Source organism: Capricornis sumatraensis, chromosome 6 (genome assembly GCF_032405125.1).
Source record: "Capricornis sumatraensis isolate serow.1 chromosome 6, serow.2, whole genome shotgun sequence".
Lineage (NCBI taxonomy): Eukaryota > Metazoa > Chordata > Mammalia > Artiodactyla > Bovidae > Capricornis > Capricornis sumatraensis.
Window position 1 is genome coordinate 118,675,838 of NC_091074.1, and position 27,893 is coordinate 118,703,730.

General features: G+C 54.7%; 1 protein-coding gene across 1 annotated transcript in view; it reads right to left on the bottom strand.

Moving 5' to 3' along the window:
- Positions 1-5,847: 5,847 nt before the first annotated feature.
- The window catches only part of CDK5RAP2 (CDK5 regulatory subunit associated protein 2), a 179,749-nt gene continuing 157,703 nt past the window's right edge, over positions 5,848-27,893 (bottom strand). The window contains exons 30-38 of the mRNA XM_068973752.1: positions 27,604-27,793; positions 26,612-26,733; positions 25,321-25,569; positions 22,717-22,794; positions 21,420-21,685; positions 18,750-18,893; positions 9,280-9,406; positions 6,318-6,364; positions 5,848-5,904 (exon numbers count right to left, since the gene is read on the bottom strand). Coding sequence (XP_068829853.1) covers positions 5,848-5,904; positions 6,318-6,364; positions 9,280-9,406; positions 18,750-18,893; positions 21,420-21,685; positions 22,717-22,794; positions 25,321-25,569; positions 26,612-26,733; positions 27,604-27,793 — 1,280 coding nt within the window. The remainder of the gene's footprint in view (positions 5,905-6,317; positions 6,365-9,279; positions 9,407-18,749; positions 18,894-21,419; positions 21,686-22,716; positions 22,795-25,320; positions 25,570-26,611; positions 26,734-27,603; positions 27,794-27,893) is intronic.

Below are 27,893 nucleotides of genomic sequence, written 5' to 3' on the forward strand. Positions count from 1 at the left end.
GGAGGCCCAGAGATGGCCCCTGAGATGCGTCTTTAAGGGTGTGTCAGGCTGAGGATGCGGGAGACACGTGTGCCGAGTCCAGGGCTGCAGAGAACAGGAGGCACCTTCAGGGCCTGCGATAAGTGCAGCAAGTCTGGGTGGGGGTAGGGCACTGTCCAAAGACACGGGGGATGGGGACGTCCCTGGTGGTCCAGTGGCCAAGGCTGCATGCCCAGTGCAGGGAGCCCACAGTCCCTGGTCAGGGAACTAGATCCCACACGCCGCAACCAAGAGTTTGCACGCTGCAAGGAAGATCCCGCAGGCCACAGCGCAGCCACATAAATAAATCTCTCTTAAAAATACGAAGCTGAAGGAAGAAGGTTGGGGTCAACCAGAGAGGGCTTGCATGCCAAGGAGGAAGGGTCGCATTGTCCCCAGAGCATGTGTGCCAGCAGGGAGTGAGATGAGGAGGCTTGTGATGGCCAAGCTCACCCTGGCTGGGTGCAGAGGCAGGAGAGGGCAGGCAGTGGCAGGAGGCAGCAGACCCCGTGAGGACCAGGTCAGCAGCGGGTGCAGAGTAGAGGGCAGAGTGGAGGGGGGCAAGAAAGGAAGCAGGGCGCGCTGGGCTGGAGAGAGGCAGGGGTCCCCTGGGCAGACTGTGGTTCCAGGGGGTAGAGGGGGCGGATCTCAGACAGGGAGCCTGCAGGGGAGGAGGAGATGAGAAACGGAGGCGGGCAGAGGCCAGGCCCCTCCCCAGGGTCACAGGGCCGGATCCCTCGTCCTTCCCACACAGCCGTGTGAACCTGCTTCCCAGGGGACGGCAGCCGGGTCAGCCGGTCACTCCAGGACAACACCCAGAGCGGGCAGATGAAACCAGAGTCCCAGCAGGTCCTGGGGGATGGGGGGCCTCCAAGGGGTCTCCTCCCTGCTGCCTCCACACCAGGCCTCCTGCGGCCGCAGCAACGAGAGGGCAGGATTCTGGGTCCCCACGACCACGGCTCACTCACCTGGAGATGAACTGAGCCCCAGCCCAGCCCACCCCATCCCCCTCACTCTCAGCCTTCATCTTCCTGTCCCTTCCCTCGTCCCTGGGCTTTCTCCTCCTCTCCTCGGAATAATCACCACCAGTGCCCCCAACTTCGAGTGTCCACATTCAACTGTGCCCAGGGCTGCCCAAGCCGGTGGGTGAGGGGCCAGCACCCAACAATTCTGTTGTTGTTCAGCCGCTCACACCTTCATGCCTGACATCCTGGCTTCACGGCACCACCGCAGGTCACCCCAGGGCCTCGGTGGCTTTGCACAGACTGATTCCTCCTCCTGAAGGGTCCCCACCCCCCGGAACACTCCGCCCACCTTGAAGGAGGGTGTGAACACCCTCCCATGCTGTGCCCCTTCCATGAACAGGGCCATAGCCCCTGGGTGAAGGTGGGTGCTGGAAGGTGGTGAATTTGATACGAAACAAGTGTCTCTGGAGCCCTTCCTATGCCGAGTATCCACTCCACCCACTGTGAGAAATGGTCTTGCCTGCAGGTTGGCTCTTTTAAAAAGACACTTGAGGGAGAAGAGTGAGAGAACCTGAATTCCCAGAGACACCAGTGTCATCAAAATAAAGTGACCCTTGCAGAGAGAACCATGGTGAAATGGAAGCCAAAATCATAGCTTGCCCATTTTGCAGAGAAGAAAACTGAGGCTTCACGAGAATAATGAAAAAAAGCACACACACACACACACTCAGGCTCCCAGCCATCAGTTTCTGCAGCCACGGAGCCTCAGGACCCGGCTCCCCGTCTGTGACCCCTGGCCCTGCTGGAGTCAGAGTCAGGACGGCCCTTTCTCCTTCTTCCCTGCCGCCGGCCATCACCACCATCCCGCGCCACAGAGGAGCTGGGGCCACTCGCTGTTTGGTTTGTTAAGAGGAAAACTAGCGCTAATACAAACAGAGGCTCTTTTAAAAGCTGAAAACCTGCAATTAAGCTCTCCTGCGAATGCCTGCTAACGACCACGGCGATGCCAGCATTCGAGAGAGGACTGTGGAGGGTGGCCAGTAACCACGGGGTGGATTTATTAACGGCGCGATCCAGCAGGAGAGGGGCCCCCCAGACCCAGTGCTGCCCTCTGGGGAAGGTGGGGGCAGCCGCTTCCCCAAAGACTGGGTTGAAATGAACGCGCTTAAAGAGCTCTGGGAAACCTGAATGGAAGCGGGGGCTGGAGGCAGCTCCAGCACCATCTCCCGTTCGGGATGGAGAGACTGAGGCCAAGCCGTGGACAAGACTGGGCCTTGACATGGAGGAGCCTCCTGCACCCAGCCGGGGGGCCACACCCCAACCCCCCGCGCCTCCTCGCACTTACTGTACTGAACTGTGCTCGCGGGCAGCGCGGTGGGGGAGGCCAGGGCCCTGCAGCCTGCGGGGCTCCAACTGAATCCAGCCCCGTGGCCAACTGGCCGTGTGACCCTGGGCAGGCCGCTCTGTGACCCAGTCGGTCCTTCCCCCGAGAAAAGCAGCATCTCCCCCACGAGGCTTCACACAATCACCTGTGATTGTGTTACACTGCCCGCCCGGGCCACGGGACCTCCTGAACAAGCCCTCCCTTCTGGCCTTATTAATCCTTGTCTGTTCTTCCCACCAGTCTGAGTCCTTCCAGGAGGAGGTGAGAAGCCTTGGGAGTGTCTGGTACTGAATATGTTTGCTGGCCTATGGCTGGCACTGGGGGCTGGAGTGGTGAGGAAGTATCTCGTGCGTTCTGCGCCTTCACGGCCTCCCAGCTAGGGATGGGGGAGACATAATCCGCCCCCAAATCACACTCACAATCCAAAGCCACAAGCACGGCCAAGTGCCAGTGATGGGACTCGTCACCTGGGACAGGAGTAGGGGCTCCTGGTGAGAAAGTACCCTCTGAACAGGCTCTGAGGCAACCAGCAAGAGAAACAAGAGAAGCTAGCGAGGTGGATGGGAGCCCGCAGGCAGGGAGCAGCATGTGCCAAGGTCCTGTGGCTGAGCGGAGGGAAGCCCTGTGACGCTGAAGCGCGGGAGCTGACAGGCAGGCAGGCGGCTGCCGTTCGGGAAGCGGACTCAGCACACCCGGGCCCGCGAGGGACGCTGCCACGAAGGGCAGCCTGCAGCGTTTCACACCAGGAAGATGACAGGGTCCCCTCCACATTCCAAAGGCTGTTCTAGCTCCGGTGTGGGTGCACGCGGAGAGGCCGGCCGGGAAGCTACTGCAGCGTGTGGTCCAGGGGACAGAGGAGGATCCAAGGTGGCCCACCTGGAAGTGAGTGAGGAGCGGCCTCGGGAGGCAGCGCGGATGGAGAGGCTGGGATCGGGGGTGAGACAAGTCACAGCGGGTGGGGAGCGCAAGGCATCCAGGACGCCTCCGGCACACACCGCCGGCCGGGGCAGAGCCTTCAGGAGGAAGGAACAGGCAAACCCCAGCGACCTGGCCGAGGTCCGGGCGGGCCTCACAGCTGGCCGTTACAAACCTTTTCCCTTCCCCGCCGTCACCTGGCAGGTGAGGGGATGGAAGCAGGTTCTATGAGGAGCCCCGAAGGCCACAGCAGGACCTTGGGTCTCCAGGGCCCCAGGCAGGCCCACCCCACCTGGCGCCCAGTAGAGCGAGCTGGGAAGGCCCCATCCGCGGCAAGAGGTAAACATGACCGGGCCCTAGGGCAGCGTCCCAGGCTTCTCTGGGGACGGGACGAGTCATTGTGATAACTGAATTTTTGAGTCAAGGCTTAAAATATGGCCAAGATTGAAGAGGCAATTTGGCAGGGTTGGGAGCCCCCAGGCAGGTTTCCCTGCCTCTACCGTTCGGAGGCCTTATTAACAAGATCACTCTTTCTCCCGTGCACAGCTCTGTTCACAAGCAGGTCTCGGAGCTGCTGGGTCAGAGGAATTCAACTGTGTGTCTCTGGGGCCCGGCTCTGGCCAGCCAGAGACTTCTTCTTGGAAAGGGCAGAGAGAGAGGAGACTACTCGGGCCCTGACACTGGGGAGAGCTGCAGGTTTTTGGAAGAGCTGGCATTGCGGGGAGACAGGGTATAGTCCAGAGACCAGGACCGTTTTGGGAATGGGTCTCAACAGACCCATGCCCAAGTTCGGGCTCCAGCACTTGCTCCGGTGACACCCTACCCGTTTTCTCGCCTGTAAAACAGGCAGGCAGTGCAGATGAAAGAGACAATGCCCAGCGTGGCCACTGCTCATCAGGCGGGCGCCAGCCTGGGGGGCGAGCAGGGCCCGCGGGCAGAGCCGGGTCTCGGCCCCTCCTCTGCGTGTGTGTGTGTGTTCCCTGCAGGTGCGTCTCCCAGGTGCAGCTCCTCAGCCTCACGCGCCTGTCCTGTGAAGGCTTCACAGCCTCCTGAATCCAGCTGCTGGTAAAATGAACTCGCCAGGGACAAGGGAGCTTTCCTCGTGGTCCAAATCATCCCTATTTGCCAAGGATGTTCTTGGCCCAAATCCAGTCCAAGCTCATGGGGCTGCTCCACCTCCCTGGGGAGCGGGGGCGGGCCTTCACTAGCTCAGGGTTGGAAATATTTCACACGATTCTCAACTGGGGGATAAAAAGATGCTTTGCTTTGGATTACTGTGCTCCTGAGAAGCTGTGGGCGACTGAAGCCAATGGCCAGCTGGGCTCCCAGACACCCCTGCTCTTAGGCGCCCGGTGTGTGCCACCCAAAGGGTCAGGGACAGACCATGACCTCCACTCACAGACTTTCCAGAAAGCTCCCAAAGGCTGAGCACCAGCCACGTGCCAGGCCACGCACTCAGAACTAGTGATGAAGCAGGCACTGACTGTAGCCGTGTTTCAACCTGAATCTGAGGCTTGCGCCTGCCCGAGGCTAGCCTGTACCACTGTACCACATGCCCATCCCCGCCCCCGCCCGCATCCCCTCCCCATCCCCGCCCCTGCCATCCCCACCAACACACCCGCTTTTGTGCGTGTCACCATGGAACCTTAAAGCAGGGCTTCCGTAACTTGCTTGAGACACGCCACTGAGAGACACGGGTTTTTGGAAGGGCTCTCGCTGTTCAGTGACATCCAAAGGGCACAGGATCACCTGTGTGACAGGGTCTGGGCCAAAGAAGGGCAATTCCCATTTTACACGTGTATCGACTGAGGACAGAAGCATACCACTCAGGTCTAGAACCAGGCCTCCTCTTCCCTCCACACTCCCATGCCAAGCCCTCTTGTGGGCTGTTTGGAGCTTCCTTTGAGGAACTCGGCTGTGAGACTTCTAGAAAAAGGAGCTGCCACATTACAACTAAATCTGAGCTTTCCTGCACTGGGATGGACTCAGGTACGTGTGCACAAGTGTTTCTTAAGACGAGTGTTCAGATGACAGGAAGCCAAGCAGAGACGGTCCTTCCCGACCACCGACCTGCCCGTCCTTTGGTGAGAAGCAGAGGTGGGGGCTCAGGCCGACTTGTAGCCCAGGCTTCTGCCTCCCTGAGCCCCAGGCCTCCAGCGGATACGGTCCCGTCGCCTCCACCACCATCGCCTCGGGAGCTGACGGGGTGGCGGCAGAGGGCCCAGTTCGGGGTCTGGAAGGACAGGAGGGCGCGGAGGACCTGGGCTGGTCGCTTGGCTGTCCTGCGGCCACACGAGCGGCCCGGACCACCTCAGAGTCCCCACCCCCACGGAGGCCGCGGGGTGCGCGCTGGACTGAGCAACGGAGCGCTCGCTCTGCAGGCCCAGGGTGGGGGCGGATTTCTGAAGGACCGCTTAATGCCGGCGAGAAATAGAGACAGATGGTGGGTGGGCATCGGAAGAGACCAGACAGCCCCTCTCCCCTCCAAAGCAGGAGCCCCACCCGTGACAGAGAGGCAGGACGAGCTCAGCGGGAACCCCAAGCTTTATTGGCTCAAAGTTCTCCTCAGGAGCCTGGTCGGCTGGGACTGGACGTTCCAGGGTGGGCACTCCCGGGCCTGAGCTAGGAGAAGGGAGGGGGGAAAAAAATGAGAATTTTAGGTCACATGGAGGGTTTCTGAGTATGATCCCTGATAGGGTTAAAGGTGAGTAGTTCTGAAACTACTTTCAAAGACACGCTGTTTGATCAGTAAATATTTACAGAGCCAGATGATAATGAAATATGTGTCAGATGCCCACTATGTGTCAGGCACCACTTGCTGCATTTCTCACTGGTTAGAAAACAACACACCAATACCTAGAACCACCATCAAGAACGAGGCATATGATGAAACGAAACTTTCCACGCACTGTGGGCAGACAAATACAGCTGGCTGAGAACAGGTGACCGGTTTCACCTTCATCTTTCAAAAGGAAACCACTGCCAGCCACACCCCCTGTCCCGCCCGCCCCACGACGGTCTCAAAGTGACATTACCTCCAGGTTCCCTCTGGCCTTCCGAAGGACCTTGTGTGTCACAACCACTAAGGAGAGAGGAAAGAATGGGGCGATTAGACACGGATGCCCTGCAAGTCCGCAGACCAGCCAAGGGCAGGGAGGAGGCCTCCAGCCCCAAGTGGCTCAGGCCTGCGGACAGCCCCGCAGCATCCAGACCCAGAGGTGTCTACCTCATCACATACCCGGGACCAAGTGACCCGTCAGAGAGGGTGGGCCAGAGACCCCTCCTCAAGTCTAAGCCGAAGGCAGGGCGTGCGACACCACGTTACAGATGAAACTGAGGGCCGGCAGGATCGGGGGATCCCCGAGCCCACCTCTGCGGGCTGGGCCGCGGTGCGGGGAGGGGAGAGGCCTGCGCCCATCTCGGAGCCCTCATCCCCCGGAGAAGCCGCTCTGGGAATGGGGAGTGCCCGCTCCAAGCAAACGCAGGTGTGCAGGCCAGGGCCAGGCAGGAGGGCACTGCAGTCCCGGGGCGGGCGCCTGACCACAGGGAGGATGGACGGACGGACACAGGGCGGCTCCCTGCGCCGGCCGCTCGCTCCACCTGGAGCAGCGGGTAGGGCGGGACCACCTCGCAGCTCTCTGGGCTCCGTGGCTGCAGGCAGAGGCCCAGCGCGTGGGAACCCATGGGCAGGCGGAGGGCCCGCCTTGGGGCACAGCTGTAAACGGAGACAGCTTCTCCCCGCAGCCTGTCTGTCCCCCAGATGCCAGGAGCAGAGGGAAGGCCACCACTGACGGAGACGGGCCGCATCAGGACGCGCCCCCAACAGGCCTCCGAGATGGCCAGGGACTCCATCTACACCTGGGGAGGACACACAGGCTTCTGGACTGGGACCTTGGCCAGTGAGGCTGAGACCGACTCCCTGCTGGCTTATTCTGAAGAGGTGCCATGCGGTGTCCTCGAGAAAATACTTATTTCTTGCCTCACGAAAGCCTCCCTCTGCAGGCAACAGAGCCTGCGCGCACTCTGCGGCAGGGGCGGGTGCAGATGCTGTGGCCTTGTTTCTAGCTGGGCGCAGTGACTCGCGGAGGCGCCCGCTGCCACCTGCGCCACCCCAGCCCCACGCTGCAGGCCACAAGTTCTTAGCTGGGGTCCAGGGTGATGCTTTGGGCATCCTAAGTCCCCCGAAACCATGTGCAAATCTGTGTGTACGCCGTCGTGTGCATCTTTCTGGGAAGAGAGAGCACCTCTCCTGAGATTCGCCAAGGGGCCGGGACCCAGAGAAGAGTAAGTATCGTGGTGCTAAAAGTGTCAAACGAGTCACGTCTCAGCTGGCAAAAGTCTGAAGGGGCCCCCGCATCTGAACAGCACCACCCACCTTCCGAGCAAGAAGCCCCCACCGAGATGAGAAGCCCGTGGGGCAGAGTGGGAAAGGGCTGGCCCCAGGCAGAGGCGTGCCTAGAGCCCAGGTCTGCCTGACAGCGCCGGACCCCTTCCCCCGAAGACCCCAGCCTCAGGGGCGTCCAGCGGCGACAGGCGGTCTGTCAGCTGCGACCTCAGTGAGCACCCCAGGGTCTCCCGCCCACAGGAGAGGCGTGGAGTGGGCGGCTCCAGGCCACACGGGAGGCTCTCGCAGTCACTGTCTGTCCCCTCCTTTCCCGGCAGATTCTGAGCAGCACTGGCGTGTCCACCTTGACCCAGGTGGCGAAGGGAGGGGTAGGGACATTCCCCCAACTTCCACCTAGTCCCTGAGAGCCTGAGCAGCCCTGGGAGAGGCCGGCGGGCCTGGGGTCCTGGGGGGACTCACAAGCCTGGCCAAGCCGCCCGTTCCCTGTGCGACCTTGGGCAGGCCCTCCCCGCAGCTGAGACTGACTCTGCGTCGGGCCATGGGGAGAAATGCGGAGATGGTGACGCCGTCTTAGCAGGGGAGAGGCTACGACACATCGGAGGTTAACGGTTTGCCACCACCTCCATGCCCAGAACTCAGTCTGGCCTCATGGGGTAAAGGAGCCAAAGAACCAGCGCTTACGGGGCATCTGTTCTGTCCCAGGAAGAAGCACCAGAGAGCGGAGGCTTCACTCCCATCCCTTACAGAGGAGAAAACAGGGGCACTTCTTATGGAGCTGCGATGAGAGCCCAGGCCCACCCAGCCAGTCTGAGTCCCCTGCAATTACCATCTCCAGTTAGAAGTGAGGACTCTACAGCTTGGAGAGCTGAAGTCATTTATTCCCGGTCTCGCAGGAAAGGGGTGACCTGAGCCACGGCTCCCCGACCCAGGGCCTGGCGCTGGGTTCTGGGCCCTGGATCAGCCACGAGGACTCGGCCATCTGAACCCACTTCCGGAGCCTGCTCCCCTGGAGGCAGGGTTCACGTCCTGTGCCTGGGACTGCCTGGCGCAACAGCCACAAGGCATTGCTGGCGCCATGAACCCATGTTCCCCGGACTCAGGGCTGCACAAAGCGCGCTCCCTCCTCCTCGCGGCTGCAGGTACCTGACCCAGCCAAACGGCCCGCCGCCACCGCAGACACAGCCCGGTGGCACTGCCCCCACAAGGACCCCCCCTCCCAGCGCCCCTCTTCTCTACAAGCGACTTGCTCTTCTAGGCTGGAGCCCCACAGACATCCGTGACTCTGCCAGGGCAACCTCCCTACTAGCTTTCAACACCATCCTCGCCCCTCCACAGCCCTGTACAGCCCCCAGAGGGTCTCCCCACCTCCCAGCCATTCTGTGCTCAGCCACGGGGACCTAACACACGAGGGGCCCTGTGGTCACTGATGCTCCTGCCTGGGTCTGGCCCACAAGGCCCCTTGTAAGTTAAGGATGTTGACAGGCCACCAGCCCATAGTCCAGCGGGGGCTGTGCCGTCCAGAGGCTCTCGGAGGACCCCGGGTGAAGGACGTAAGGAAACCCAAACACAGGAGGCATCAGGACAAGCCAGGGCCGGGATGAGTCCGCCCAGAGGTACGGCCCAGACATGGCGGCCGCCCCGCCGCCACTCACACTGGTCGAAGATGACCTTCTCCTGGTTCTTGCTCAGCTGCAACAGCTTCAGGGTGTTTTGCAACTTCTTTTCTTGTTCAAACAGTTTTTTGTGGAGTTTGCTGATCTCTGCCTTCAGTTCTCCCGTCTAAAGAGAAGGGGATTTAGGGAAAAAAAAAAAACAAAGAATAGAAACATCAGATCATATAAGAAGAATTGCAAAACCATATAAAAAGCACTCAACCTTGCAAACAAAGGTATTTGAGTAAAAGCTAGAAGCCACGTGCTGCCAGCCGGATGGAGGCCTCAGGACCGCTGGCGGAACTGCGAACCGGGGCAGCCCAGGGTGCACCCAGGCCCCCTGAGATGCAGCGGATGTTAGGACGCGCTTAACCCTCCGACCTACCGAGTCTACGCTTGGACAGTTACCCCCAAGGAAGGGCGGTGCAGGCCTGAGAAGATGCCTTGGCTCCAGGATGTTCACCTCAGCACTGTTCACGGCAGGACAAAATAAACAACCTGATTTGTTTCGATAGGGATTTAGGTAACTTAATTATGGTACTTATATACAACGGAGTAATTTCACAGCTATTAAAAATGATGTTGTAGGACTTCATTTACTGACACTGAGAGATGATGCTAATTAGTGACAAAAGAACCCAGAACAGCCCCTGTGTACCAGGGCACGCCGGCTTCACAAAATTGAACGCATATATCTCTATCCATAGGCATGTATATCAAGATGTCTAAACCATCTGACAACAGAGACATCACAAAAACGTTTACAGTGTTCCATTTCTGAGATATGGGATTTGGAATATTTTGTTTTTCGTTTTTTTAATTTATCAGAATTGAGTTTTTCCCCAAAAAAACTATAATGCTGGTTTATTTTTAATGCTTATATCTTACAAAGGGGATATAAAGATATTATTAGGGGGAGTATGATCTATTAGGAGAGCCTGCTTTGATTTTTTCAGAGACGGGGAGAGAGTAGATGGATGACAAGCCCACAGTTCCCAGGCCCCTAGCGTGAAATACGCAGGCCGTGGTGACTCTCTCGGGCTTCCCTGATGGCACTGGAGCTAAGAACCCGCCTGTGATGCAGGAGACATAATGCGATGCCGGTTCAACCCCTGGGTCAGAAGATCCTCCGGAGGCGGGCAAGGCAACCCACTCCAGTATTCTTGCCTGGAGAATCCCATGGACAGAGGGGCCTGGCGGGGTACGGTCCAAGAGGTCGCAAAGAGTCGGACACAACTTAAGAGGCTTAGCACGCACGCACACACGCACGCACGCACACACGCACACACGCACGCAGAAGCCCTCCTGCCTAGTCGTCACTGAACTGGTGCGGGGAGTGAAGCACACTCCCTTCCTCAAAAGACACCTGGGTTGTAAGATGCCCGGCACAGGCCACCCTGTGCTCCACTGAAACACCTCTGCTCCCGACTTACAGAGAGTCACTTTAGTTTGTTCCCAAACTTGTTTATGGCTCTTATAATCAGTTAAGTGATTTAATTTTTAAGTAAACTTATGAAATATGTGTATGAAAAGACAGAACCGGTTGAAAGAAAACCTGCATATGTTTCAGAGAAGACTTGATAAAGGCAAGTCACTAAAAAAAAACCCCACATTTCTGCCAAATTAGGTGTGGGTGAGTCAACGCTAAAAGATGTGGGAGGAACGCAGTCCAGGAGAATTCTATATTCAAATTGCTTCGCAAGTACCTAAGTTTTTTCTTCATCTTCAAGAAACAGAAATTGGAAGTGACAGACATACATTATGGATGTAGTTTATGAAAGAAAGGAGACGGGGAACTTCAATCAGCAGACCCATATTCAAAGGAGAGGCCCTGGCCCAACATCAAAAGAATGGCAAATGAATGTACACTGAACTGTTTTTAAGTTAAACTGAGATGTTTAAGGTATGTATCATTTTTTGATTCCCTGCTTTAACCTACTTTTAAGATTAACCAATCGTGTCAGCTACAAGGACTTTGACAGTGCTTCCAAAACAGATCCTAATTAAAACACAAGGTTTTCTTTGATTCCTCCTCAAGCTGAGAGCCCGGAGACTTCTGCTCTGGCTGCGGTTTTGCAGGCCACACATTCTGGGACAAGGTCACTCTTCACTCGGAGCCCTGGGTCCACATCTGTAAACAGGGACGGTGCCTGACCCTCCGGTCACACTGCAGAGGACAGAGACTCAGAGGAGCGGCTCCCTGAAGACAGGGAGGACGCTTGCTGCTCACCTTGCCGCCCTAACCTTACCTCTCCTTCTGAGGTCAACTCAGACAGCACCTTCTCCAGGAGGCCCTCCTTGAGAACCTTCCCCACCACAGCCTCAGTTGCTTACTGCTCCTCTGGGGGCCCACTGTGTCCAGGGCTTCCCCTAACACTTCCCACTTCAAGGTGGATTGTAACAGATCATTACTTGTTTGCTTCCCCACCTACACTATAAGCTCCCTGAGGGGAGAACTCAATTCTTCCCTCTGACTCCCCAGTGACTGGCTCAAAGTAGGTGCTGCGAGACCATCTGCCAAGTGGTGGGTTCGCCTGCACTCTCAAAGCACCCTGAACGCCTGAATTCTATCCAGCACTGAAGACAAGGAATTATATACAAGTGTCTGCTGTCTCTCTGAACTAAAAATCTTCCATTTTCACAGGATGAAGACGCCAGGGTGAAAACGGCAGGCTCCAGAGCTCCCTTGCTTCCAGATGCTGAGATGATGGAGCAAGTGAGTTCCAGTTCTCGGTGGTGATTCAGTCGCTCAGTCGTGATCGACTCTTGCGACGTCATGGACTTAGCCCACCAGGTTCCTCTGTCCAGAGGATTTTCCAGGCAAGAACACTGGAGTGGGCTGCCATCTCCTCCAGGGGATCTTCCCAACCCAGGGATCGAGCCTGCATGTCCTGCATTTCATGTGTTCTTTACCACTGACCACCAGGGATTCCCTTCAGTCCCTACTTCTGAAAAACGGGACTAATAATGCTTAAGAGGCTCCTGGAAGGGATGAGATGAGATGCTACTGTACAGCAGAGTCCCTGACTCCCAGCAGGAGTGAGACAAAGCAACTCTTCCTCGGGACACACAGCGCTGCAATCAGAGCTGAGACTTAACGAGTTGCGCTGCCTGACTTCTCAAATTGGTTTTGTTTCTTTTCCTGGCTGCTTGTTATTCTTTTCTAAAATGAAAACTCTCAAAACATTTACAGAAGCAGAAAGAACGGGAGAATGAGCCACTAGACACCTAATCCAGCTTCAGCAGCTACCGCTATCAACTAACGGCCAGACTCGTCTCATCTATACCCCTGCCCGTTCTCAGTCTAAAGTTATTTTTAAAAATCAATCCTAGAACCCAATCATGTTTCACCCCAAAATATTTCAGTATACAGCTCTAGGAGAAAAAGATTCTTTTTAAAAAACCACAATGTCATTGTCACATCTAAAACGATGAGCATGACTGCTTAGGATCACCAAACAGGTGTCGGCAGATAACATTCCTGATTGCATCATCATTTTATTTTTATTATTTTTTTAAAACTAACCGGCTTGATTCAGCATCCAAATAAACTTCAAGTTTTGTATCTGACTGTTGTGTCTCCAGTTTCTTTCGATCCAGTAGGTCTCAGGGTTATCAAGAAGCCTCGTAAAAACAGATCACTGGGGCCACCCCCAGACTTTGTAATTGAGCAGGCCTTGGGTGAGGCCTGAGAACTGGCCTTTCCGGCCAGTGTCCAGATAGTGCTGCTGCTGCCCGTCCAGGGACCGCGACCTGAGAACCGCTGCATATCTGCAAGCTTCACTTTCTCTCCTCTCCCTTTCTCCTTAGGATGAAAAGAGGGTCCAGGCTCAAGTTGTACAAATCCTGCCCCAGACCTGGAATCAAGCCATTTCACCAAGGAGCTCTAACTGCCTTTAGGAACATAAAAGGTACTTAGAAACCACAGTCTGGCACCAGGGGTGCTCCCTGGGACTGGCTTGGACATTTTCGGAGTCTTTTAAAAGTAAAGAGAACTACTAAATTTTTAAAATAGAAAATACATCAGGAGCTCATATATATACATTTCTCTTCCCTGATAGTAAAAATTTCAACATAAGTGATTTGTTTTATCCTATGATAAAATATAGTAACTTCAAAACATCAATACAAATATTATTAACAATATATTTACTAAAAACAGTTTAAATTTTTTGACAGTCCGTTCTTGCTCTTTCAGTATTTCCACTAAGAAAATATAATCAAATTACTGTGTTTGTCATTGAAATGTTACTGTTGTTTGGCCATGTGGCCTCTAGGATCTTAGTTCCCTGACCAGGGATTGAATTTGTGCCCCTTGACATGGAAGTTCAAAGTCCGAACCACTGGACCACCAGGGAATTTGTGAAATGTTTCCTCTGAGTGGTTATGCCTTCAGTTATATAGAGGAAAGTTGGTTTATATCTTGAATATTTTAAAATTGCTTTCCCCCCCATTTTAATTTTTATTTATAATTACATAGAGCATTTATAGAGTTTCAAAGTCAAATTTATGAAACAAGATCAATTCAGAGAAATCTACCTTCTATCCTTGTTCTTCCATCCTCTTCTTTCCCACCCCCGTATGTAAACTCTTCTATTACTGTTCATCCTTTCTCTTAAAAACATTTTTTCACTCCATACAAAGTATGTTTTATTTTTTCACCATCTCTTATAAAACTTCAAGCATGAAAGTGATTTTCCTGCCGAGCGGAAGGCTATGCTGGGATTGAAAGCATAAAATAAGCCTCCAACTAGACGGTCCAGGAGGCTATTCTCCCAGACCATTTAGGTGACCAGAGTGAACAGTCTTTAAATTTTTACGTTTAAAAAGAAATTACTCTCAATTGGGGGATAACTGCCTTATAATCTTGTGTTGGCTTCTGCCATACAAAAATGTGAATCAGCCCTAAGTATGTATATGTCCCCTCCTTCTCTGCACCCCACCCCTCTAGGTTGTCACGGAGCACCGGGCTGAGCCCCCTGTCACACAGCAACGTCTCATTAGCTGTCTGTTTTCCATATGGTGATGTAAATGTTTCAGTGCTACTTTCTCAATTCCTCCCACCCTATAAATATTTTTATAAACAAATATGTGTACATATTTGTATCTCTCCCCACAACTTTCTTAGATAAACTTATACATGTGATATACAGTTTCCAGAGCAGTCCTAGGGACTGTAGGAGACGCAAAAGGCAATTTAATGCCACTCAGAGAAAACACCAGGCAGTAAAAAAAAACCACTGGAGCTGCTGGTGGGAACTTGGAACTCTGCTTCACACAGATTCCACACCGAGAAAAGGCACCATATGAAACAGGCAGGGACAGGAAAGTGGCTAGAGGCAATTTAACACCACACGGGGGGTCTGCGTGTACCCGCACCATCTTGGAGCATCTCCGAGGGCCTTTTTCTGGCTCTAAAATTCTGTGATGCTAAAGTGAGCATAATCCATGACCTGAGAAACCCTCGGAAATAAGGTGCAAACCCTCACAAGCACTGACCAGTCCCTAGACTAATCTGCTAGTGGGGGAGATCAACGTGCTGACAATTCGTGTTTATACACGGATACACACACACATACACACACACACGGAAGAGAAACAAGAGCTGCATCCCGCCTATTTAACAGACATCACTCTGTACGGAGGACAGAAACATCGTATCAAGGGTGAAATGTTTAGCTTAGACATATGCTTTAAAAATCATATGAGCAAGCACTAGTTTAGAAGGATGAGAGGAAATTACTCATCCATTCAGAAATATGAACAAAATAGACACAGCCCCTCATGGAAAACAGAGGCACAGACATCAAACAAATACGTGCCCGTGACGTGTGATGAAGGCTGGGATGAAACCGAACAGGGTGCTGGGTGCTATGGCGACTGATCGGAAGCCCTCCCTGACCTTGAAGTGACATTTAAGCTGAGACCTGAGAGCTGAGAAAGAGCCAGCCGGAGGGAGGGAGCACTTGTTTTCTGGGCCTGAGATGGAAACGAGCTTGGAGGGCTAGGAGGAAAGGCAAGGCCGGTGCTGAGCTGGCACTCGGTGGGGGTCCTCTCCAACGTGCATCTCCACCCCACACACAGGTTCCCTCACACGACGGCGGACAGGCACTTCCCTGAGCCTGGTGCACCCGGGCTCCTCCCCAGGATCCCAAGATGGACGCCCAAGGCCAGGCCCAGCAGAGCCTCCGAGCCAAGAGCCGCTTCACTGCTACTTCCCCGCCGTGGCTGGGAGCGCTGAGGGCTGTTAGAGGGTGAACAGATGGGTGAGAACGTGGGATGCACACTTCCCTTCTGCCTTCCGGCTGCACTTGTCCAACAACTTACAGGTTAGATAACGGAGGGAATATCTCTCAGACTACCAAGGAGACAGCTTGAACTCTCCCTTAACCGACAGGCTGCTTCATCCAGGGAGGCTTCTTTGATTACCGGAGCGGGTGCTCGCCTGGACCTAATATGACGTGGTACTCACACACACTGAAATCAGACGGATTATAGTCTTTGCAGCCAAAGATGGAGAAGTTCTATACAGTCAGCAAAAACAAGACCGGGAGCTGACTGAGGCTTAGATCATGAACTCCTTATTGCCAAATTCACACTGAAATTGAAGAAAGTGGGGAAAACCACTAGACCATTCAGGTATGACCTAAATCAAATCCCTTATGATTATACAGTGGAAGTGAGAAATAGATTTAAGGGACTAGATCTGATAGACAGAGTGCCTGATGAACCATGGATGGAGGTTCGTGACATTGTACAGGAGACAGGGATCAAGACCATCCCCAAGCAAAAGAAATGCAAAAAGGCAAAATGGCTGTCTGAGGAGGCCTTGCAAATAGCTATGAAAAGAAGAGAAGCCAAAAGCAAAGGAGAAAAGGAAAGATATATCCATTTGAATGCAGAATTACAAAGAACAGCAAGAAGGGATAAGAAAGCCTTCCTCACGGATCAGTGCAAAGAAATAGAGGAAAACAACAGAATGGGAAAGACTAGAGATCTCTTCAAGATGATCAGAGATACCAAGGAACATTTCATGCAAAGATGGGCTCAATAAAGGACACACATGGTACGGACCTAAGAGAAGCAGAAGATGTTAAGAACAGGTGGCAAGAATACACAGAAGAACTGTACAAAAAAGATCTTCATGACCCAGATAATCACAATGGTGTGATCACTCACCTAGAGCCAGACATCCTGGAATGTGAAGTCAAGTGGGCCTTAGGAAGCATCACTACGAACAAAGCTAGTGGAGGTAATGGAATTTCAGTTGAGCTATTTCAAACCCTAAAAGATGATGCTGAAAGTGCTGCACTCAATATGCCAGAAAATTTGGAAAACTCAGCAGTGGCCATAGGACTGGAAAAGGTCAGTTTTCATTCCAATCCCAAAGAAAGGCAATGCCAAAGAATGCTCAAACTACCGCACAATTGCATTCATCTCACATGCTAGCAAAGTAATACTCAAAATTCTCCAAGCCAGGCTTCAGCAATATGTGAACCGTGAACTTCCAGATGTTCAAGCTGGTTTTAGAAAAGGCAGGAGAACCAGAGATCAAATTGCCAACATCTGCTGGATCATGGAAAAAGCAAGAGTGTTCCAGAGAAACATCTACTTCTGCTTTATTGACTATGCCAAAGCCTTTGACTGTGTGGATCACAATACACTGTGGAAAATTCTGAAAGAGATGGAAATACCAGACCACCTGACCTGCCTCTTGAGAAACCTGTCAGGATTCCTGCTGCAGGTCAGGAAGCAACAGTTAGAACTGGACATGGAACAATAGACTGGTTCCAAACAGGAAAAGGAGTATGTCAAGGCTGTATATTGTCACCTTGCTTATTTACTTGATATGAAGTGAGAAACGCTGGGCTGGAGGAAGCACAAGCTGGAGTCAAGATTGCCAGGAGAAATATCAATAACCTCAGATATGCAGATGACACCACCCTTATGGCAGAAAGTGAAGAGAACTAAAGAGCCTCTTGATGAAAGCGAAAGAGGAGAGTGAAAAAGCTGGCTTGAAACTCTACATTCAGAAAACTAAGATCATGGCATTTGGACCCATCACTTCATGGCAAATTGATGGGGAAACAATGGAAATAGTAAGCAACTTTATTTTGGGGAGCTCCAAAATCACTGCAGATGGTGCCTGCAGCCATGAAATGAAAATATGCTTGCTCCTTGGAAGAAAAGTTATGACCGACCTAGGCAGCATGTTAAAAAGCAGAGACATTACTTTGCCAACAAAGGTCCGTCTAGTTAAGGCTATGGTTTTTCCAGTAGTCATGTATGGATGTGAGAGTTGGACTGTAAAGAAAGCTGAGCACCGAAGAATTGATGCTTTTGAACTGTGGTGTTGGAAGAAGACTCTTGAGAGTCCCTTGGACTGCAAGGAGATCCAACCAGTCCATTCTATAGACCAGTCCTGGGTATTCATTGGAAGGACTGATGTTGAAGCTGAAGCTCCAATACTTTGGCCACCTGATGTGAAGAACTGACTCATTTGAAAAAACCCTGATGCTGGGAAAGATTGACGCCGGGAGGAGAAGGGGACAACAGAGGATGAGATGGTTGGATGGCATTACCGACTCAATGGACATGGGTTTGGGTAAACTCTGGGAGTTGGTGATGGACAGGGAGGCCTGGCACACTGCGGTTCAAGAGGTCGCAAAGAGTCAGACACTACTGAGCGACTGAACCAAACTGAACTCACACACACAAACCCCAGGGACAGTATCTGCTCTTCCTGACTCCTGAGCTGTGCCAGGGCAGATGCAAATGAGGATGGGGTGGGAGCAACTGTTCTTAATTCAGTCACGTTCAAGCTACTGCCAAGTCTAGCTTTTAAGGGAAATTTCAGTGGCTTTGTAATAAATGATTTTCATTGACTTAAAAAAAAAAAAGGCAAAACTAGTTTCTAGGTAGTTAAAATAGATTTACAAAGCCCACTAAAATATGATGCTGAAAGCTATCAAAAGGAATCAAGACAGTCCAGAGAAAAGGCATCAGAAATGAAGGAGATCTTGAACAGAAGGGAATGAGCTAGTCCATGAGGACAACCTGGGACTTAAAAGCTTATCAAATGCAAGCCTGTCCTTGGGACTCCACACTGGTGCTTCCAACCTGGCTCTTCATCCTAAGCATGTGCCTCACTGCCCGAACCGCAGTTTCCTCGTATGTAGAAGGTGGACAGGGTTCCTCCCAAAATAGATGTGCTCAGCGTGGGGCCGGGGTCAGGTTCCGGCTGTAGGCCGAGTTTGCAGGGCACCAGAGGACCAAGGAAGAACAGGCCTCCAGCAGCCAGCGCGGTGTCTGACGCGTCACTCAACAAGCACGGAGGCTTCCCTGCCACCCTCCGTGTTCCCCCAGTGGAGGGCACACTGCTGCGGCCCCAGCCCTGGGCTGGACGTGGTGGCGGTGGGGCCCAGGCCTGGCAGCCCCTACAGCCTCTGCATCCACGTGCCGCCACCCACCTGTTCGCAGTGGAGCGTGCACTGGCCGTCGGTGGGCGGCGAGACCTTCCAGAAACACGCCAGCAACCTTGCGGCCTCGTCCAGCATCCGCCTGGCGGTGCTCACGCTGGTGACAAAACTGCTCGCGGGCGCCTCATGTGGACCCTGCGTCGGGGAATGTGAAGGCTGTTAGGTGCAGTCTGGAGAAAGATCATGGACAAGCTGGCTGTCACGGGCAGCATAAATCGCCAGACCGCAGGGCCTGCATTCCACACTCTGAGCCAGAGCCTGGCGCGGACGACATCAATGTACGGTTAAAGCTGGTGAATTACAGATTATGAGGGAACTTCGTTGGTGATATGAGGCCCATCAACAAGCATGATCAGTGGCCACCTGAGGGCATGCACTATATTTATTTCAGCCAGAAGAGCGTCCGTGGCCGGCCCCCACCCTGCCCCGCAGCCTCTCGACGGCCAGCAATGCAGCGCGATCGTTTCTGTCCCCAGCTCCCCGGCTCCCCGGCTCCCCGGCTCTGCCTGCCGCCAGCGGGACTTGCCCCGTCACGTCTCCGTCACCCCTCGGGCAGGCAGGAGCAAGTCAAACTGGGGAGTTTCTCAAGGGCACAAGAAAGCGAAGAATATGAACCCCGGAAGGGCAAGAAGGAAATAGTTTTAAAGAAAGAAATGAAGAGTATTGTCTCCACAAGTAGTCAAATAAAAACTAAAACAATATGACACGCCCTGTTAAGCTATCAAATTGGCAAAAAAAAAAAAATTTATAAATAAAAATACTCCCTGAAGACAGAGGCGCAGAGGCAGCCTCGCTCGTGCCTCGCTCGTAAATGGAGACATTGACACAAACTTGTGGAGAGCAACACAGCAGCAGTTCCAACAAAAGCTAGGAAGGGCCACACAGCCTTGGAACACAGGATTTTCCTTCTAGAAATCTGTCCCTAATGAACAGTTCTAAGACATCACCAGAGAGATCCAGTTACAAGGATGCTCGTGACAGCTTAAATGCCCGGCAAACAGGTGAAGGAGTAAATGAGCGGCGCTACCTCCACGCTGCTTACTTTTCAGCCACGAAAAGTCAAGCTTTTAGAAAAATACCGAATGAGATTGAAAAATGTTAATATAATGTTAACTGAAAGTCAAATACAAAACTCATATGTAATGAGTCGGTTTTATAAACTTTACGAATGGGACACAAGTGTACACATATGAAAATTTCAAGCATTGAGCACTATGTGGTATTTTTATAGATGCTTTTATGTTTCTCTATAGTTTCTAGTTTCTGTAAAATAAAGATCATGATCAGAAAAGAACAATACTCTGACTTATATTTACAAGTTCGTTCAATGAGTGTTTACCAGGCCCCTATGCCCTGCCAGGCCTCGGGTGGCACAGTGGACATATGACAGCGAACAAAACACACGCTATGCCTACTCTTATTAATGGAATAAAAAAAGGCACAGCTGGCTTTTATACATTGTAAAACAAAACAAAAAGGCAAAACAGCTATTATGAAGTAGGGGGCTTTAGTGTCCTCAATGAGAACCCAAAAAGAAGGATCAGAAAATGTGACCCACAGAAGCTCGAAGGTTGAGCCCAGTCTGGGGGAGGAAGGAAGTCTGACCCCAAGTCTTGCAGGAAGTCAATGAGAAAACTATGTCAAGCACACATGGGTCCTTGACTTTAAAATGAGGATTCTGGTAGGATGCCGCAAGAAGGGGTAGGTGGTCTTCCCAGCCAGAGGGCACAGGGGGCCAGGGCTGGAGGAAGAGCAGCTGCACCCGGCTGGGCCAGCACAGGGGAGTGAGGAGAGAAGGCGGGCGGGCAGAAGCAGACCCCGGCGTGAGGAAGTCTGCACAGCACGGCAGTCGGGGGAAGAGCAGCCGCACCTGGCCGCCTGGCCGGGGCAAGCACAGGGGAGCAGGGCGGGCAGGAGCAGACCCCGGCGTGAGGAAGTCTGCACAGCATGGGAGTGGGGGGAAGAGCAGCCGCACCTGGCCACCTGGCAGGGGCAAGCACAGGGGAGCAGGGCGGGCAGGAGCAGACCCCGGCGTGAGGAAGTCTGCACAGCCTGGGGAGCGGGAGGCGTCACACAGCCGCAGGGCAGGGCGGGACGCCAGAGCGCACTGAAGGACATGGAGTGGGGTTCCAGCCCCAGAGGCGCCCCGAGTTCCTTCCGCTCGGCGTCTGCACAGTGGCCACAACGCCACCCATCCTGAGGTCTGCCATGTGCTGGGAGGGCAGCCGCCACCCGGCGGAGGGGGTGCGGGGCAGCTCCTATCGGCAAGCGCATCCCAAGGGACTATGCGATCCTTCCATGCCACGCAAGGATCAGGACCTCGGCCACGCTGAGCGTGGAGGCCAGGAGCGGGGCGGACCGGTGACTGGGGGGAAGAACGGACGAACACGCGACAGGACCGAAGGACAGAGGGACGGATGCGAGCCTGGAGAGACAGAGGCCGGAGTGGGGCAGGGCGAACGCAGTAGCACGGGGACGCCCCTCAGCAGGTGGCCCCCAGAGCAACACACAACCTGCAGAGCGGACCTGCCCTCCGAGCCTCGGGGCAGCCTTTCCTGCCCCTCCGCCCAGGGGAAGAGGCCCCACGGCCCCCTTGCCTCCTGCCTCCGCCTTCTGCTCCCCCGTGCATCCCTCTCCCTCCAGCGCCATCGCTGAAGTTACCTTGGTTACCAGCTCCTGACTGATGGGGCCAGGAGCCTCTCGGATTTGAAGGTCCATCTCAGTGAGGAGCGTCTGGCCCTGGCCAATCTGCTCACACAGGGCATCGTAGTCCTCGGCCAGGCCCAGCACGTGACGGCCGCTCTTGCTGACCCAGAGGTGGTGGCTGGGGACCAGGGAGGACACGCAGGAGGTGCTGACGACGGAGCTGCCGCTGTCACAGGAGAGGGTGTCCATGTCATTGCCGGAGAGCGGAGGCATCTCTGAAGCTGCAGAACGAGAGGGGAGATGTGAGATCTCCCGGGAGCAGCACCGGCCTTCGACGAGCTGTGTGTAAGGACGCGAAGCCAGCCGGGAGGCGAGGGCCCTCAGGTCCAGATGGCAGCTGACACTGCCCAGAGGGGACAGAGGCTGGGACCCAGGATGCCAGTGTGTGTGCCACCTAATGAGTGAGCTCTGCGATGAGTCACCTCCTTCCAACCCCACCAGCACTCATCAGAGCCCCGCAGCGCAGAAGAGCCCGGTAGACACAGCGCAGCCGAGGCCGGGCCTGCGCCTCAGGGGTCTGAGTCTGATCGGAGAACAGACGCCACGCGGAAGGGGTAGGAGCCCGACGTCAGAGAGCCGGAGCTCAGAGGACAGGACAGCCGAGCCTGTGTGCAGGAAGAGAGACCAGAGACGGCTTCTTGGAAGAAGCAACGACTGCGCCGGGTGAAAGGGTAGCGAGAATGATGCTACACAGAGGAAGAAGCCTGCCGCTTTCTGCCTTTGCATCAACAGAAGCGCAGATGGATGATTCTGACAGGGGCCATCAGGAGAGACATTTCCCAGAGCCATGTGCATTCAGGAGGAGTCTTGAAGCAGCAGGATTTTCACTAGCAGAGAAGCGGGCAAGGTTGGTCTGGCAAAGGCAGGAGCCAGGCTGTATAGTCCCCATGAGAGGAAAGCACAGGCCCACCTGCAAGGTGGCATCTGTGTGCCACTGGGTGGCAAAGGGGTGTGGCTGGACAGGCCCACCTGGGCTGGATGCTGCAGGCCCTCGAAAGCCACGCTAAGGTGGTTGTTCTAATCCAGGGCAACAGGGACCCCAGCCAATGATGTCGCTAAGGTTGGTAACACCTAGGGACACGGGAACCAGTGTGGAGGATGAGACCGCCAGCTAGAAATGCTGAGAACATGAATCCCGAAATCCTGCCAAATCCTCCTCTGAGTTGGAACCAGGGACCCCCTTGCCCTCAGCTGAACAAGTCCCACCAAGAAACCCAGTGGTGCCACAGTTACCCAGACTTTAGCTTTGTACCTGATCTTGGGGGCATTTCTGGGGTAGGATCAAACAGATCACATGAATTGTCAGTTGCCATGGGACACTTGTCACCATCTGCACAAGGCAAAATAAGGGAAATGAACCATCAAGTTTTCGTTTCATTCTCACCAGCATTTGAGAGAAAGAACTGCATGAAAATATAGTCAAGTTCTGGACACGAACACTATCGTTCATTCAGATCCTCACTGGGCCTCTCTCCCGCCAGGCCTTGCAGGACACAGAGTGAGCAGGCCTGGCCCCCTCCCCAGAAGGACCCTCTTTGTCCAGGCAAGTCAGCAGACCACTTCCCCCGAGGGGTCAGGGCTAAGGGGCGGTGGGAGCCCAGGTCGGGGGGCGACCCGAGGAGGCAGAAATGCCGGTGGGAGTGGGGATCCTCGAGACACCTCAGGGAGTGTCAAGCAGGGGGCTTCAGGAGGAACAGCTGGTGGCCCAAGTCTGGAGGCGGCCGCAGTCACCCACACGGGAGGGAAGCGTCACCCCAAGTAGGACCTGGGAGGGGACGCACTGGAACAAGGGAAGTGGGCAAACCAGTCAGATGCTGGACAAGATGCCGAGCCACATTCTACGGGGCACCTCCGAGCTCCCAGGAGCTTAGGGACAGTGTGGCATCTAGTTCAGATGTCCTGGGAGAGGAGGCCAAGGGACAGAGACAGGAAGGGATCTGCCTGGCATGACCTGGAGCGTCAGGGACGGAGTGAGCACTGTGTCCACGCCTCTCGGGGTCCCGCTCAGCTCATTCCCACCCAGGCATCTCCTGAGAGTGTGCTTTGATATCGGGGGGGCCAAGGAGCCCCAGGGGTCTGCTCTGGGGAGCTGGCCCAAGAGGGATCACTTCCTACAAAAACAGCAGTCTTTAGAGCATAACTTGCAGACAGCGGCTCTTCACTACCGTCCTGGAAAGTCTTTTGCAAAGGAGGAAGCGCTGCTGCCCACAGTATAATTCTCATCTTCACTGGGGGAGGCAGGAGAATGCTCCCACATGTGGAGGGCACCCCCAGGGCTGACCCTGGACAAATCTCCAAAACAGGCAAAGGCTGTTCAACGACCTCACTTCACCTGCCCCAGAGCTCTATCCTGGGCACCCCAAGCCCCAAGCTGTCCTTCCCGGCCCAGTCTCCCTCGCTTACGCCAACAGTCTCCTTGGTCCCGTCTCCGCAAAGTTCTGGAAGGGCCAGGAGCAGACCTCTACTTAAGGGCCCCTCTGGCCAGGCCTGCTGCTGACGCACCACCCATGCAGAAGGCGGCGGTAGGGGCCCCCCTAGCCCTGCGAGGTTCCCCTTGCAGGATCTTAACCTAAGAACGCTGCCCAACAGAACAATCACGCTAATGCTGGTGTTCACTAAAGCGCCGAGTCAGAGGCCACTCTAACCACCGCCAGTGCGACGGTCTGGAGACTGACAATCATCTGAAAACAGCTAACGAGGAGCCCACGTGAAGGAAGGGGTAACACTGATGATGCAATACTGGGCAAAAACAAAGACAGACACAAAAGCCAATCTGAGCCTTAGGAATCCACGCCGAGAGCCGACGACCAGATGAGGCAGCAACGCAAAGCACAAAGTACCAAAGGCTGATGTTTTGCAGCCCCATGAAGGACTTTTTCCTTTTTTCTTTTCCACATTGTCACAGCACCTTTTTGGTTCAAATTTTAAAACCCTTCCCAAGGAGAAATCCATGAGTCAATCACTACAAGTTTCAAGGCTGGGTGACTGGGTAGTCTTTGAGAGATTGTAACTTTCTAAATTAAAGGCGACAGGTGTAAGTTCCAATCTAAGTAAAGTGTAAGTATAAACTCCTTACTCCCCTTCCCCGATGCACACACCCACCCTGCGGGCATGAGGACGGTGACCCCAGACCCCCGAGGCCCTCCAGGCGGTGCTCACAAACAGAGTGGACTTGGAGCTGGGAATGATTTCTAGCTCCAGCTCTGCCACCGACCTGCGGCGGTAACTCTGGAAAAGCCTCTTGTCCTCTCTGAGTTTCAGTTCCTTCATAAAAAGAGCAAGGAGGCTGGCCTGGCTGAATACTCTGAGCCTGAGCCCTTGCCAGTGTCTTCCGGACCTATGTGGGAGGGGGACAGAGGGTCCGGGAGCCCAGTATATCCTCTCCCTGCCCCCTCTACAGCCTCTGCAAGGCCAGACAAAAAACCCACAAGCAAACGCCAAACAAAACCAGCGTTCAGAACTGCCAGGAAGCTTTTCAGATCCTGAGACACTGACAGCTGGAGGAAGAGGTGCAGAACCTCTTCTAAAGACGGCAAAAGGGGCCAAAATGGGTTTCCAGCAGCGGATGACGTGGACAGGACTAAGTGGAGGGGAGGGAGCGAGACTGGAGGCAACAGGGGTGGCTGGAAGCCACGACCTGGCTGCCCTGAGAATCCACGGGCCCCAGGCAGAGATGATGGCATTCTGCCAAAGGTGACAGCTACTTAGTGCTCAGGCCCCAGGCTCCCGGCGTCTGGCGAGTCTGCTGTCAGCGGGCAGACACCCCTGTGGGGCGAGGGTGGGATTCAGAAGCTCGCGTGTCCCGCACAGACGGGCAGGGCTGTGTCTCAGACGGTGGGGAGAGGCAGGGCAGTACCGGGCTCGTCCAGCGGCAGGGGCTGCTCAGGGGCAGACAGGGTCTGCAGAGCCGACGCGAGAGCGGCTTCCCGGGCCTTCTCCCCATCCTGCACCAGCCGCTCCTCCAACCAGCTCTGCAGCGTCATATTGGTCTTGATGCTTTTCTCCAGCAACACCTGCAGAGCCTGGACCTCGGCCAGGAGGCCGTGCAGGTGGCCCAGGAGGTCCTGGCCCCTCCGGCCTTCTCTCGACGCCTCCACACCGGCCTCTGCAAACATGAGCAAAGGGAAATCTCAATACCGTCCACGGCCAAAGGGTCAGCCGTGAGCTGACGGTGCTTGCCGCCTGCCGCCGCCACCCTCCTCCCCCGCCCGAGGACTGGGAACAGTTGAAAATAACAACTCGACTTTAAAAACAAAAATATCGGCAGACTTAATTGCTGCTATTCCACAGGCTAAGTAAGAGCTGGAAATTAATCTTCGCTTCTGGCCATTAAGGCCTAGCAAATTGCACACCAAACCCCGAAATTATGTCTAGTAGTAATAAAATCTATTTGGGCTGGAATTATAGAATGAAAGGGGACGATTTTCAGAGCCGCAGTGTATTAAAAAGGCACAACAGGAATAAGAAGAGCAACTTGAGGAGAAAATGAAAGCTGAGAGGTGACCCTTCTCTAGACAAACTTTCAATAGGGAGAAACCACCTGGAAAATTAGTTGAAAAGAAAACAACAACAACAACAAAAACCCCACCACACCTCAAAACTGATTCTAAAACATTAGCGTTTACAGGCAAGTCACTCTGACCCGGTATCTCTCTAGGACAGAGCGCGGACCAGCAACCGCCTCCAGGGCAACGCTCAGCACACATCAGGCGCTCCATGATTATCTGCTGAATGAATGGGCCCCCAAAACATACCCTAGCAGGAAAATTGTTATTTCTCGTGCATCTGCTATGTGCCAGGTACTGTGCTAGGATGTTTAATAAATGATCACATCTAATTTTCATGACTGCACAGAACCGAGATTAGCAGACGTGTGTCGCACCAGAAGGAACAGGCCCAAAGCGGCGAGCTGACTGCGGAAGGCACACCCGGGGATGCGAGGCTGTGAGAACCCAGACCTCAGCCGGCTGGCCTCCCGAGCCTCAGTCCTTCCCAGCTTCCTGCCGCCGCTTCAGAAGGAGGGTGGGCCAGAGAGCCTGCCTCAGAGTCAACCTGCTCCACCAGGGAGGCAGGCCTGCGGTTTCAGGACAGAGGGCCAGCCTCCTGTTGGTGAAGGGGAGAGCGTGCCCGGCCAGAGTGCCCAGTACCTTGCGGCCTCTGCTGCTCTTGGTCCAGCTTCTCATACACCTTCAGCTCTGCCTGCAGGGCCCTCAGGAGCTTGTCGCTCTGCAAGAGCAGCTGCTGCCTCAAGGCCGACTCCTCCTGCAGCCTGGAAAGGCCCCGCCAGCAGGGGGAGGAGAGGTTAGTCTCACGCACGGGGCAGGCAGTCCCGTCGTGACCCGGGGAGTGTGCCCGAGACTGTTGGCATGCTGAGGAGCATCCTGAGGGCCCCTCTGGGCCCAGCCCTTGACATCTGAGATCTTGGATCGTCCTCACAGACACCTCAAGAGAGACACGCTATGAACCCCCAACTCAGGAATATGAGGAAGTCAAACGCAAAATGGTTATGTCTCACCCAGGGGTGCCCAGCTCAGGAGAGAAGCAGGGCTGTGATGGCACAGACCGTGAGCTTACGGGGAAGCAGGGTGACCTCAGGAACTAAAGGTCGGGGGGGAGTCGGGAGAGCTGACGGGGCTGCTGAGACACACGGGGCAAGACAGAGACCACAGGGGCAGAGGAGCCTGCGGAGGAGCGGTCAGCATGACCAGCTCAGAGTCTGAATCAGACGCACGTCAACCCTGCGTGCAGAATCGCCCATGGCTTCCCGGTCATTCAGCATGAAAGCCAAGGTCCTCCCCAGCCCCAGGGCCCTCCTCCATCCCAGCCCCTCCTCCATCAGGGCCCCCTGCTCTGCCCTGCACAGGCCAAGGACACCCCACCCTGGGCCCTCATCCTTTCCAAAGAGAAGGATCTTCCAGAGGCTCCACAGGGCGTATGCGTTCACTGCCTCCGGTGGCTGCTCAAACAGCATCTTTCCAGAGGCCAGCCTTGACGCTCCCGGGATGAAACAGAGCCCCCTGGCCCCCAGGCCCTGTCCCCTGACTCAGATGACTTTCCTCCTCTTATTTCATTCCCAGCTGCCAAGTCATGTGTCGTGTGCTTACTGCGCCCGTCCCCGGGCACAGGACCCTGGCCCTACCTGCTCAGCGCCCAGCGGCCGTGGCAGGCCTCCTGAAGCAGCCGCTGGTTCTGACTCTCCTTCCCGTCTGCCTCCGTCTGCAGCCGTTCCTTCTCCGCCCGCACAGTGGCCAGCTCCCGCCGGAGGCGCTCCAGGCTGGCGGCCTTCCTGGAGAGGGCCTCGCGCAGCTTCTCATTCTCCTTCTGTTTATCTGCACGCACAGAGAGGAGACACCATTTGCTTTTCTTAACCTCGTTACGCAGACGCAGCGCTCCAGCCAGAGCGCGCCAAGAACACGAAGGCGAGAAGGA